At 47.4% G+C, this 14137-nt stretch overlaps 1 protein-coding gene across 1 annotated transcript in view; it reads left to right on the top strand.

Annotated features, from left to right (window-relative positions):
• ATG7 (autophagy related 7) overlaps positions 1-13913 on the top strand; it is a 282375-nt gene extending 268462 nt beyond the window's left edge. The window contains exon 19 of the mRNA XM_054595174.1: positions 13656-13913. Coding sequence (XP_054451149.1) covers positions 13656-13688 — 33 coding nt within the window. The 3' untranslated portion in view covers positions 13689-13913. The remainder of the gene's footprint in view (positions 1-13655) is intronic.
• The last annotated feature ends 224 nt before the right edge of the window (positions 13914-14137 follow it).

The following is a 14137-nucleotide window of genomic DNA, read 5'->3' as shown; positions in this document are numbered from 1 at the left end:
CTTTTGTGTGGACATTTGTTTTCTTTTCTCTTGAGTGATTAGCTAGGACTATCATTGTTGGATTATTATATGAAATAAGTATGTTTAATTTTTAAAGAAACCATTTTTCAAAGTGGCTGTACCATTTGCTGTTCCTGCCAGCAGTGTAGGAGAGTTCTGGTTGCTCCACACCCTGGCCAACACTTGGGGCTGCAGTTTTTAATTTTAGCCATGCGGGTGGGTGTGTGGTGGTATCTTGTGGTTTTAATCACAGGTCTCCGACGACGGTGGATGCTGAACATTTTTTCATGCACTCATTTGCCATCTGTACATCTTCTTGTGTGACATTTCTTTCAGATCTTTAGCCCATATTTTCATTGGGTTATTTATCTTCTTACTATTGAGTTATAAGAGTTCTTTGTATTTTCTGGACATAGGTCCATTCTCCGATATATGCATTGCATATGTTTCCTCCATATCTTTGGCTTGTCTTTCATTCGGTTAGTGTTGTCTTTAAGAGTTAAATTTTGAATTTTCTTGGTGTACAGTTTATTAAATTTTTTATTTTATGGTCCCTACTATTCTAAGAATTCTTTTCCTATCCCAAAATCTCATTACAATTTTTGTTTTCTAGAAGTTTTACACTTTTAGTTTTTACAATGTTTATGATTTTGTTTTCTAGAAGTTTTACACTTTTAGCTTTTACAATGTTTATGATTCATTTCAAGTTAATTTCTGTGTATGGATTAAGGTAAGGGAGAGGTTCATTTTTCCCCCTATTGTATCTAGTTGTTTCAGCACCATTTGTTGAAAAAAGTCTCCCCACTGAATTACCTGGGCACCTTTGTTGAAAGACAGTTGACCCAATTATGTGTGGGTCTATTTCTGCCTCTCTTTTCTGTCCTTACCTCTTTGCCACGCTGGCTCCTTCCTGTAGCTTTATGCAGGGTCCGGGATCAGCATCTGTCTCACCCCAGGGTCCCTGCTGGTCAGGCCCAGAGGCAGGGCCCTCAGGAGAGTCCCTGCCTGGGATTGAAGCGTGGCCTTCACCTGATATCCCGGGTCATCTGTGTTTGCATTATTTAAAGTTTCAAAATTATCTCCTTACCAAGTCAAGTCTGTGCACGCTCATATCCCACATTCACCTCACTCTAGAGCTCTCAGGCTTTTCTCCCTTCTCCTCCCCTCCCCAGCGTTGACCCCAAAAACCTTTTGAGTTAGAGAACAAAAATGCAAAGTGTCCGCCTGTTTAAAGGGGCACCTTTCAGAAACTTTTCTAAAGAACTGAAAAGAAGAACTACATAATGGAAACCATTTTTGCAGCCTCCAGCATGGCCATTTATCTCAATAACCATTTCATTTAAAATGTGGGCCAAACATATAAATCATATCTTGAAAGAAAGTATGTTGGTGCCACAGAAATTGCCCTGCATTCTTACCACCTAATTTGAAAAATGTGTTTTGAAGCTTGGAAGAAAGCAAACAGGCCGGGGCCCAGCCGTCCTTCTCCCACACGCCCCTCTCCTCCGTTTCTTCATCCCATCCCCAAAATTAATCTTTGCTACTCCCCAGACTAAGCAGGGAAGCTGAAGCACGTTAGAGACACACCCTGTTGTTAAGTTATTCTCTGCTGCTGCTGCTGCTGCTGCTATTTTGAGCCCTCCCACCTTCGAGTGTCATTAGGTAACGAGGAGTCGAGACCGAAAACCGGCTGCTCCTCATCGGTCCTCGGAGTGACCCCCTCTCAGAAGACGGCCACCCTTGTCTTTAGGCCATTTACTCGAGTTGGAGGTATTAGGTATTGGTGGTCATTTAGGATTTGACCAGAAGGAGGTGCTCAATATAGCAGAGGCCGGAGGCCCATTTCCCAGACTGACCGCACGGGGAGACTGGGCAGCCTGTGCTGTGGGCTGGGATCTCCCGGATCTTCCCGTTTAAGCCTCACCCAGGAGTCTGTGGTTAAAACGGCAGGGCTCCCCCTGTAGCAGGTTTCTTATTTTGCTTTCCAGAACTTCCTGGGAGGGAAAAGCAAAGGAGATCAACAGGTATGGAGCCTCTGTGCACTGGGGCCCGCCCAGCAGAGCACTTCCCATGGCCAGTGCTCTCTCCCAGAGTCCTATCCGTTCTCTTTACATTGCACTTTCTTCTGATTGTGAAAGTCCTATGGAAGCATCTAAAATAGAGAATAAAATTTATACTCATAATTCCACCCCTTGGAGGTTCGGTTTGCTTCTTAGATAGCCTTTTTTTTTTTTTTTCCATACATGCATGTGACTGTGGTCAGACTGATCATAGTTTTATTTCCTCTTTTCATTTTACATTTTCTGATCATGTTCTCACATCATTAAAACTTGCTTGAAAACATGCTTAATGCCTGCTTAATACTCGTCCTATGCGTGGGCCCGTCTCTCCCATCATCTGCCCCGGTAGTGGGGGGATTCCGGCCCCGAGAGCAATCTCTCTCTTCTGGCCCAGAGGATGGCTTGATCCTCCTGTCCCCCATGGGACAGACGTTCCCCCTTGCTCCTATGTCCCTTCTCCCCAGCCGTAGAGGCCCTTCCAGCTCTGGTAGGAGGTGGAAACAAGGAGCCCTTCTCCAAGTGGATGTGGTGGAGCCTCCCTGCCACTGGGCGATGTTGCCCGAGACCTGCACCGCCCAGACCTACCTTGTTCTCCTTGCGGCCCCCTCCCAGCCTAGCAGCTGCTCTCCGCAGCCTGTCCCCCCCTGCCTCCCTCCCGTACCTCCTTTACGACGAGACCGCCCGGGCACCCCCTTCCGGGGCACCCTGTCCCTGTCTCTTCGTGTTTCGGGTGCGAGCTGAGTTCTTGGTGCCTGGAGCAGCGAGTTTAGGAACTGCTGAGCGCTGCCCCAGCACTTCACAGACCGCTGGCCTGTCCTGACCTCTGGATCTAGGTGCTGAAGCATGAGGCCATTTTTTTTTTCAGACCTCCCTTTTGATCAGTCGTAGCCCAGAGCATCTTTGTAGGGGGACCAGGGAGAACGAGGGGACGGTGTGCACGGGCCAGGCCCTGCCTCGTCCCTCCATGAGCATCCAGTCAGCTGCGCAGGCTCTAGGCAGACAGAGGCGCCCTCTGCACCGCCCGCGGGGGCGGAGGCCCCATCCCGCCCGCAACAGAAAGCGTTTCCTTTCTCCTTTCTCTCTCCTCACCACTGGTGGCCCAGTGTGCTTTGTAGAACTCGTTATTTGCATCTTACCAGCTGCCTCAGCCATGACTGTTTCTTTCTAAGAAAACATTAACCTTGTTCATGGAATCCTTAGAGCAATGGGGTCATGAGGAAGTGCATGCAGGGCCCCTGAATTGGCACCTGTTGCGGGGGGTGGGGGGGGTGGGAAAGGCTGGTGGTAAGTTCTCCACCAGAAGCCTCTAGAGCTGGAAGTTGCCTCAGAAGTTCTCACTAACCCTCATCCTCCTTCCATCCTCCAATCCAAAGCTGTCTGGTGTCTGAAGGCTGAGTTTGAGGCTGGGGTTCCCTAAGAAGAGGGGTTAGGTCTTAACTCCTCTCTCAAATCTGGTGTCCAGCAGAGACCAGGCTAGAGGAGGTAGTGAGTGGGTGTAAGGCTGAGATGGTGGGCGGGCATCTTTCAAAGGGGCGGTGCCAAAGTGGTGGCGTAGAGGAAGGGGGCATGCGGACCCCTGAGCACGGATCAGGGGAGAAGAATCATATCACCTCCCCTGGAGGGTGAATGGCCTGTGGATATAATGGGAGTCGGGACCCTGGCTGCCGGGCACAGAGAGCAAGGACACTCGGATGTCCCCTGCAAGGCGTGGGTTGTCAGTCCCCAGGGGAACCCTGCCCGTTGGCTCCGGCCTTCTTTGTGCAGGCTCTCTCCTCTCTTCTTCCCTCTAGTTAGCCCCCCACGGTCGTCATCTGCTCACACCGGCAGGCTCCGGCAGCTCACACCAGCCACCCTTGGTCAAGGGGCAGCGGATCTTGAAACTTTTAGATCCCATGGTCCCTGGGGTACTGCCCTCCTGTCCTCTCAGGTTCTGGATTTACTATGAGAGAGAGGGCAGGGCTTTCCCAAGTTGGTTCAGGTGTCCATGGTGGAACAGCAGGTCCAAGCGGGAATCTGGGAAGTCAGAACCTGGGCCTTTGCCCAGCGGCACCTCCTGTGCCCTCCTCTACCTCAGGCACATGCTACATGGGTGGACCTGGGTCCAGGTGGTCACAGGTTAGCCTGCAAGGCCACCATCTAGAGAAGTCCCACATCTGCTAAGTATAGAGCATCCTTTCTGACCAGCACTGCTGCCTTGGGGCCTCTCGGAGTCCAGAAGCAAAAATGTACCACAACTCTGCATCCTGTGGCTTCATTTGAGACCCGATGGTGGTGGGGTCCAGGAAGGAGATAAGGTACCATGGTCTGGAGCTAAGGCCTTGCTCGGAAAGTGGCCCTGCCACCACCTTATCCCGTGGGCTCCCACCACCGGATGGCCACAGCCCTGCCTCAGTGTCCTCTGGGGCTTGGAGGCCAAGGGCGTGGCTTGCCAGAAACCTCAGAAACCGGCTATATTGAGGGACCCTTTCTTTACTGTTTGATTGTTGGGTATTATGTTTATGCCAAAAATTCCCCTTTCTTTTCTCCACTGTGGAATCATGTCCAGAGCAGATGGTTCTGAATCACTGTTCATTCAAAAGCTCTGTAGTGGGCAAGGCTCTGCACCAGGGACAGGAGCGCAGAGGCGAACCAACAGCCTGGGCCCTGCCCTCCTGCGGCCCATGGTCCTACTGGGAGTCAGACAGATGCACAGAAATGTAACAGGTTACAGTGGGTTCTCCGGGGGCACCAAATGGGTTGTGTGAGCCAGAGACTGAGGGGGAGGCTGCTTTAGGTGGGTGATCAGGGGGAAACACCAAGAGCTGCACACAGCCAGCTGGCGGTGCGGGGTCCTGGGGAGGGGCCGCCATGCCGAGGGAAATCGTGTGCGGGCCCTGAGGAGGGGGAGCTTGGAGATGCCAGCCGGGCTGGGGTGTGGGGACTAGTGGTCTGGAAACAAGCATGGATTGCACTCTGCCTGCGGGCCAGGGAAAGCCCGTAAAGGCTGTAAAACCGGCGCTATGGGATTGTGTTCTGAGAAAACCAGCCTGATGCTGTGTGGAGCATGGGTACGAAAGCACCACAGGGCTGTGGAGAGTCCAGGTGAGCAGCCAGCGGCCAGTGATGTCTGAGGCGGTCAGATCCTGTTCCCTCGTGGGCGCGTGCAGCCCACACGGTGGCCCTGGGAAACAGCCGTGCCCTCCTCCTGGGGGTCACAGCGGTGCCTCAGGCCAGCAGAGAGAATTGTACCTGTGAGGGCCCAGCAAGGAAGTGTGGGGAGCAGGCGACGTCTAGATATTTCCTTTTTTTTTTTTAATGAAAAAATAGAGAAATGACAAAACCGGGTTTCAAAAACTGTGGTAATTTGAAATGTTTACATTTAACAAATGAACACTTTTAACACACACGCAAGTATAATTGTGCCATTCACAGGATAATTACAATGTTTATAAAAGAAAAACCTTAGTCCATGGCACGCTCCAGGCAGTGCGGTCCAGAAATAGGACACAAGTTTGAAACTGGATGACAGACGGCCCCACTCCCACGTGCTGTCTCCCTTGCAGAGTGGAAAGTGAAACCCGGAGGCCCTCCGGGGGGAGCGGGCCAGCCACACACTCTCCCTAGTCCTTGGTGAGAAAGTCCTCCCCGTTTAGAGCTGTGGGCCCAGACGCCGCTGCAAGGCAAGGGTCTATTCCGGCCAGACCGTGGGGGACAGGCCCCCCAGCTGGCGCAGAGCAGCGCAGCCCACTGCCCGTCGGAGCCCACATCCAGGCCTCGGGGAAGCTTAGGATCAGCTGCCAGAGAGGGGTCAGAAGACAGAGGTGGGGACCCGGGAGCCAGAACAGGTCAGAGGCTGGACGTGCCTTTCCCGCCCTGGGTGCGCCTGCGGTTCCTGAGGGTGCCGTGGCCCTGGAACCCCTCCGTGTGTCAGAATCACGGTGTCGGCGCAGGAAGCAGGCTTAACTGTCCTTCGCTGATTTTTTAGAAGGAATTATGTTTAACAAGATGGAAGTGATGAGATAAAGTGGAAAAGCCCTTCTCCTACCCTAACCAGCTCCTTAAGGTCTGCTTGACAGCCTTTGAGCTTGAGTGGCCTACTTTCTAAAATGGGGGTGGCCACAGCAACATCCTTCAGGCTCCTCAGAAGCCCGTGTGCAGGCAGGTGTTTGGCCGAGTCATAAACCACTGAATGCATAGACTGCATTTTCCGTTAATCTGTCGGTGGACATTTGAGTTGCTTCTACATTTTGACTATTACGAATAATGCTATGAACATTAATGTACAAACTCTTATGTGCACACATAGGTTTTCATTTCTCTTGGGTGTACACACTCCAGAGTGGAATTGCTGGGCCACGTGGTAACTCTCAGTCTGACTTTTTGATGAACTGTCATCTGTTTTCAAAGTGGCTGCAACTGCACCATTTTACATTTCCAACAGCAACGTATAAGGGTTTCCGTTTCTCCAGATCACAACCAGTACTTGTTGTTATCTAACTTTTTTACTAAAACCATCATAATGGGTGCAAAGTGGTATCTGCTTGTGGTTTTGATTTGCATTTTCCTGATGCCTAATGATGTCCAAGTAACCATGCGTATATCTTTGTGTTTCTTAGCCATTTATATATCTTTCATGGAGAAACGTCTATTTAACTCCTTTGCTCATTTTTCTTTGGGTTACTTGCTTTTTATTATTGACTCGTAAATGGTCTAGATACAAGTTCCTTATCAGATATATGATTGCAAATATTTTCTTTCACTCAGAGTTGTCTTTTAATAGTGTTCTTAAATATATCATTTAAAGAAGTTTTTAATTTTGATAAAGTCCAATTAATTGTTTAATTGCTGTGCTTTGGATTATTTTTCTTGATTTAATTTTTAAATATGTAAAACACTTCCTTGATTCTAAAGTTAAAATGTATGCTCAGACCAATCTCATTCCACCCAGTCCCTATAGGTAGTCTTTTAAATCAATTTGTGTTTATTTCTGCAAAAGTAAAAAATTTTAACACTGGCTATGTGGTTCAGTTTGTTGGAGCATCATCCCCATATACCAAAAGGCTGCAGGTTCGATTCCTGGTTAGGGCACGTACAGGAGGCAACTGATCGATGTTTCTCTCTCTTTTTCTCCCTCCCTTTAAATAATCAGTGAACATATCCTTGGGTGAGGATTAAACATTTTTTAAAAAATATTCTGTTTTCTCGTCTTACACGACAGGGAGCATGCCATAGATACTCTTCCCCCAGCCCCCAATAAATTTTGGAAATTGCCTTCTATCAGTTCACTATGTTCTCACTGTGCTTTAGGGCCACAGTGGCCCATGGTATGGATGGATGTGCAGTGAATGGTTTAATTAGCTGGTTCCAATTTGAGTTGTTTACAGCCTTTTCCTGTAACAAATCATGCAGCAAGGAATGATGTCCTCTTGTACTGTGGAGGTGTAACTTAGGTAGACTCCTGAAAGTGAGCTAAGTTAACAGCTAGGACATAGGTAACTCTGTTGGCTATAGCCAGATATAGCCAGATTTTCCTTGGTAGGGGCTATCCCGCTGATGTCCCACTGGCATCACAGAGCATGTTTTCCTGAAGGCTCACAAACAAAATGTAGTCAAGCATTAGGATTTCTGCCAGTCTGATAGGTAAGACAATGTTCCCCCTGCGTAGCTTTTCTAAAAAATCAGCTTTATTAAGGTGTAATTTACATTCCATAAAACTCACTTTTAAAATGTGTAGTTTAGTGGGTTATAACAAATGGTGTACTCTGTCACCATAGATTGCTTTTGCCCCTGCTAGAATTCCATACAAATGGAGCCGTACAGCACAGAGTCTTTTGTGGGGGGCCCCTTTGACTCAGCATAAGAATTCGGAGGTGAGCACATGCTGCCGCGTGCACTGGTGGTCTGTTCCTTTGACAGTGAGTGGCATCCACTGTGTGGCTATCCCAGAGTTTCTCTGCCTGTTGACGGACGTTTGGGTTGATTCTAAGTGTGTGCCTACTATGAAAAAAGCTGCTATGGCCACTCTTGCACGAGTTGTCTCATGAACGTGAGTCTTCCTTTCTTTGGGGTAAATAGGAGTTGGAATGGTTGGGTCATACAGTAAGTGTATGTTTATAAATCATCAGACCTTTCTCCCAAGTGGTTATGCTAGTTGATGTTCCCACTAGCAGCTGTGTCTGAGTTCTCAGCCTTTTTCATTTTGGCCTTTCTAGAAGGTGGGGTGTGCTGTCTCTGTGGTTTAGATTTGCATTTCCCTGAAGACAAAGGATGCTGAATATCTTTTTAGGTTCTTATTGGCCATTGTAGTTACTCTTTTGTGAAGTGTCTCTTCAGATCTTTTGCCCATTTTTTAAAAATAGGTTGTCTGTCTCTATGATTGAGCTCAAAGAGGTTTTGGTATATTCTGGATACAAGTCCTTTTAAATACAGTATGGATATTTTCTTCTAGTATGTGGTTTGCTTTTTCATTTTCATAGTGTTGTTTTTCAGAGACCAGGTTTCTGTGAGGTCCCAATCAATTGTTCTGGTTAGTATTTTTGGTGTCCTAAGAAATTTTAACATTTCTCTTACTGATTAAGGCTGGGCATAGTTTCTTAAGTTTAAGGGCCACCTATCTTTTCCTATAAATTGTTGATGTCTTTGGCCTGCTTTTTAAAAAATCAGTTTATTGGTTCTCTTCTTGATTTTTAAGAACCATGTGTGTATTAAGAGGATTAGCCTTTTATGGTGTTAGAATGTTTTCTCCCAGTGTGTCTGTTCGACTTTGCTTATAGTGTTTTCTCCATGCAAAATTTCACACGTTTTTACATGGTCCAATGTGTCTGTTGTTACTACTTATAGATTTTAGGTCAGGCTCCCCACATCCAGGCTGTAAAGGAATTCACTTATTTGCATCTAGTATTTGTATGGTTTCATTTTTACATTTAGATATTTATTCCATTTGGGGTTTATTCTGATGCTCAGTGAAAGGCAAGGAATCAATTTTATCATTTTGAAAATGACTATCCAGTTGTCCCCATATCATCTATTAAAAAGTCCATTTTTTTCTAGTGACTCGAGTTCACGTTACCCAGATCTTTATCATCGAAATACTGAATTTCCATATGTGCTTGGACATTCTATTCTGTTGTGTCTGGACTCATTTTGTCCCATTGGCCCATCTGTCTGTGCTCACGCTGACACAGCCCTCTTCATTACAGACTTTATGACACGCTTAAACATACAGCAGGGGAACCTCCTCATTGCTCTTCTTTTCAAAGGTTTTGCTAGGTAATCTTGCTTTTGTTTCCACATAAACTTTAGAAGCAGTTTGTCTAGCTCCAGGAAAAATACTTGTTGATTTTTAGGGATTGAGCTTGTGTTAAATTTAAATATTAACTTGGGAAAAGTTGACACCTTGATTGATGTTGAATCTTCCTGTGCATAAACAGAGGGTACCCAGTTCGTTCACTCTTTGTAAGATTTCTGTGAGGCTTTTACAGGACTATTTTGAAGAGGGTTTTGGTTTGGGGGGTTTTTTCATATAGATGGTGTACATTTCATGTTAGGTCTATTCCCTAGGAGTTTATCTTTTTCATTGCTCTTATAATGAATGGGTTCTCCCCTTTCATTACGTTTTCTAATAATTGTTTCTATAATTTGTTAATGTTTTATCTCACTGAATGCTCTTTATTGTCTGTACTCATCTTACTATTTTCTTGGGTTTTCTATGTATATTTACATATCACCTGCAAAAAAAGATTTTCTCTTCCTTAGGGTATGAACACTTTTAATGCTTTGCGTTACATATTCGCAAATCTTTTTTAAAAAAATTTATTACCAATGTATACTCCTCCTGGAAATGTTTCACCATACCCTTCTCAGCATTAACTGAGTATTATCATTTTTTAAAAACTTTGCCAATTTAATATAACCTTCATTCATTAAGAGAACACTCCCTGGGCCTCTGCTCTGCCAGATGCTATGTGGACCCTGCCGGGAGCAGACAGACTGCAGTCCCCTCTGGGAGTCCACAGTCTAAGAGGAGGCGAGGCTTAATTTCCCCCCACCCTCACCTTTACTGAGTAATAAGTGACAAACAGAAATTGCATATATTTAGATTGTACAGACATGATGACTTTAACATACATATACATTGTGAAATGATTACCAAAGGCAATACATCTCTCACCTCATACTTTTTAAAAAACTTAATAGTTGGTATACAGTATAGTGATTTGACATTTCCTATATGTGATCATCCCATCCCACTAATTCTAGTAATCATCTGTCACTGTGCACACTTACCAAATATTGACCATAATCCCCTTATCTCTGCCACCCATCCCCTCTGACACCCTTTTCCTTTGGTCTGTTTCTGTAAGTCTGTATTTGTTTTGTTATGTTTTCTAGATTCCACATGTAAGTGAAACCATATGGTATTTGTACTTCTCTGACTTATTTCACTTAGTGTAAATACCCTCTAGGTCTCTCCATGTTGTGGCAAATGGCAAGACTACATATAATATTCCATTATATCTATAATCACATCACATCTTCTTTATCCACTCATCTAGGAAACACTTCGGTTGCTTCCCTATCTTGGCTGTTGTAAATAATTCTGCAATAAACATAGGGATGCATATGTATTTTCAAATTAGTGTTTTTTTTTCCTTTGGATAAATACCCACAATTTGAATTACTGGGTCATATGGCAGATCTGTTTTTTAGTTTTTTGAAGACTCACCATGCTGTGGCTGCATCAATTTTCAGTCCCACCAGCAGGGCACAAGAGTTCCCTTTTCTCCACATCCACGCCATCATGTTATTTGTTGACTTTTTGGTAATAGCCATTCTGACAGGTATGAGGTGGTATCTCATTGTGGTTTTGATTTGCATTTCCTTGATTAGTGATGTTGAGCATCTCTTCATATGTCTGTTAGCCATCTGTATGTCTTCTTTAGAGAAATGCTTTTTTTGTGTCCTCTGCATATTTTTTATCAAAATGTTTATTTTTTGCTATTGAGTTGTATCAGTTTCTTATATTTTTTGGATATTATCTCCTTATTAGCTATATCACTGGGGAATACATTTTCCCATTCAGGAGGTTGCCTACCTAGTTACTTGTGTATGTGTATATGGCGAGAACACTTAAGATCTACTCTTTTAGCAAATCTGAAGTATCTAACAGTATTAACTGTAGTCCCCATGCTGTACATTAGATCCCTGCAACTTGTCCCTCTTGTAACTGAAAGTTTGTGCCCTTTGACCAACATCCCAAACTTCCCTCAACCCCTGGCAACCGCACCCACCTCCTCTCTGGTTCTGAGTGCAGCTTTTTTAGATTCCACGTGTACGCAAGATTACACTGTATTTGTCAAGGCCGAAGTTTCTGGAAATTTAAAATTAAGATCTGCTGCTGCCTTCCTGGGCCCAGCTGATAGGAAAAGGACTGGCTGCCGTACAGGAGAAACGCACCTCAGGCCCAGGGAACTCATTCTGGAAAATCCCCAAGCGGTTATGTAAAGCCCACCCCCACCCCTTCTGTAGACTCCCATCATAATCAGCCTTCGGGCGCCTTACTTGATTCCCTGTACAGCCTGGACCTCCCTGACTCACGCCAGCTCTCTCTTCTCCCTGCCGTGTGCCAAGGACCCCTTCTCATAACTGTGATCCAGTAAAATGAATGGTGGCTCCTGCTCTCCATATAGCCCTTTCCTGGACCCCTAGGGTCCTGCCAACAACTTCATTTGCCCATTTGCAGATTTGCAGACAGCATGGCTCATTGTCATGGACTCTGCCCAGCCCTGGCTAGTGGCTTCCCAGGAGGCACGGCAGGTCATAGAGGGTCAAGGCCACCTCCTCCATGCAGTCTGCCGCAACCTTGCAGGCAGTGCAGGCAGCCCTTTTTGTTCTCATAACCTTTTCCCACACACCTGGGCTCCCAGCTCTGCACCTTACTAGCTGTATGATCCCAGACAAGCTGCCTTATCTCTGAGCTTGTTTCCATCTGCACCTCACAGGCTGTTGTGAGGAGTGTAAGAAGGATTGCATCAGGTCTGCACAGCTCTTGGCACAGGGAGAGGCTCCATAAATGGGTGTTTATTGAATGGCATAGTGAATCAATGAATTCCACTGGTGAACCCTGTTTGCCTGCTCAGATGGTCAGAACTGGAGGATCACCAAGTCCAAAAGCTCCTAAGTGCAGCCTTCATTCCAAATGCAGCCACCCCACCTCCTACCACTGAGTCTTCTAGGTCTAGGAGGCAGGCCCAAGAGTCTTCAGGCCATGCTGAGCATGAGCTGGGCCCAGGGGAGGGCAGGGCCTGCCTGGCCACACTCGGGCTGCCGGACCCCAGACCTGGCTTCTCTACATCTGGACCCTGCTCCTGCAGGCAGCTGGATGTTGACATTGCAGTCTCATGCCAGTGTCCTCAGACAGTAAAATGTATATAAAAATGGGGGGTGGGTGTGAGAGGCACACCCACCAGCCCTCGGGCCTGGGCTGCTAGGTCCTCCAGAGAGAGGAAATTTCCTTCTCTATTTATTTTCCACATCCTTGACTTTGAAAGCCAAGCTGGTGTTGATATTTACCTTGGCTGGGCCTCCTCGTCTCCCCGGGCCAGCTTCGTGTAAACATGATGTTCCTTCTCTCGGCTCAGCTAGCATTGAGGTGGCCTTTTGCAACCAGTTCTAGGAATTCTGAAAGTCTGGAGGCATAAGTTCAGGGACCAGCCCCCCAGGGAGCCCAGGATACGAGGAGCCCAGGGGGCCTTTGTGCTGGCCAGAGGGAAAGAGCTAGCCTATGGGGCCAGCGGGCTGTGCCTCCCTCTGCTTTTTCTGGTTTCTCTGGGGAATCCTTTTTCCCCCATATTCACATCTCCCCCAACCCCATGTCAGACTCATAAGTCCCAGGCTCCCCAACTATACACACTGAGGAACAGAGGCAAGATCTGGCTGTCTCCACTGTCCTGCCCAGGCGCCCACTGGGGCTGGTGGGGGGAAGGCTTACTCTTGAGGGGCAACCAGTTCTTTAGTGTTGTCCGGGCATGTGACTTTTAGTCCAGTTGGCACCTGGACCACAGTTCACACAGATGATGGAGCAGACCACCTGGGGTGGGGGCCTGCAGAGACGGGACATGTGGGCAGGCTTCCTGCGCCCCATGCAGCAAGGGCACAGCCGGAGTCCCCGCCCTCAGGGTGCTTGCCTTCCAAAATGCAGGCAGACATTTTCCAAAAGAAGGAAACCATTCAAGAGACAAGATGACCTGGGGTCATGGTCAGGTCCACAGAAACAAGTGAGCAGGGGCTGACGGGGACCTGACCGGGGCAAGGATGTTAGCCCTGCAGTGGGCGCGAGAGAGCCGGGGAGGTGGCCACGCTCCCCAGGGCCAAATCCCAGCTCTCCCCCTGGGCTCAGCCACTTACTGACAATCTCTTGGGCAAGTAACTTCACCTAAGACTCGCTTTCATTATACAAGAAATGGAGGTGTCAGTCTCCAGGTAACAAGGGAGGGTGTCACCTGCAAATGGGAGCCATTCTTCCTTTGCCTTGTTGACACAACTGAGTGTCTTGAGCATCAGTGGGCGGCACCCAGCCACTGAACACTCTGCTGAATGTTTCCCTTCTCCACGCAGATCTGGGACATGAGTGACGACGAGACCGTCTGACACAGCCCACCCCTCGAGTGGCCAACTTCTCCCTGGCTGCCTGCTGGGGAGCTCTCAGTGGCCAGAGCAGGACAGCTGCCCTAAGACTGGTGACTCTGGGCCCCGCGACCCTCTAAGCTCGTTGGTTCCCTTCTCTCCACACCTTGAGGACTGCAGCCCTCCCTTTGCTGACAGGAGCGTCCGGTGTTCTCCATTTCTCATGCTTCGTGATCCCACCAGTTCTAAGCTCAATAATAACCTTGGCTTTGGCATTGCCATCAACTTGGGACTTGGTTCCCTCTGTGAGCACTTCTTTTTTTCTTGTTGTCACAGTGTTTGATAGTCAAGCTGCCCAGGACCCTTTCCACTTTGGCCCCCATGGGGTGACAGGGAGGAATCGGCCTAAGACAGACTAAATGGGGAAGTGACAAGCCAGCTCCTATTAGAGACCAATGCAGGGCTGCACTGCA

The sequence above is a fragment of the Pteronotus mesoamericanus genome, unplaced genomic scaffold (genome assembly GCF_021234165.1).
Source record: "Pteronotus mesoamericanus isolate MK-2021 breed Mesoamerican mustached bat unplaced genomic scaffold, CSHL_Meso_final scaffold_54, whole genome shotgun sequence".
NCBI lineage: Eukaryota > Metazoa > Chordata > Mammalia > Chiroptera > Mormoopidae > Pteronotus > Pteronotus mesoamericanus.
The sequence above is the reverse complement of the archived record's forward strand: the minus strand, read 5'-3'. Positions and strand labels throughout refer to the sequence as shown.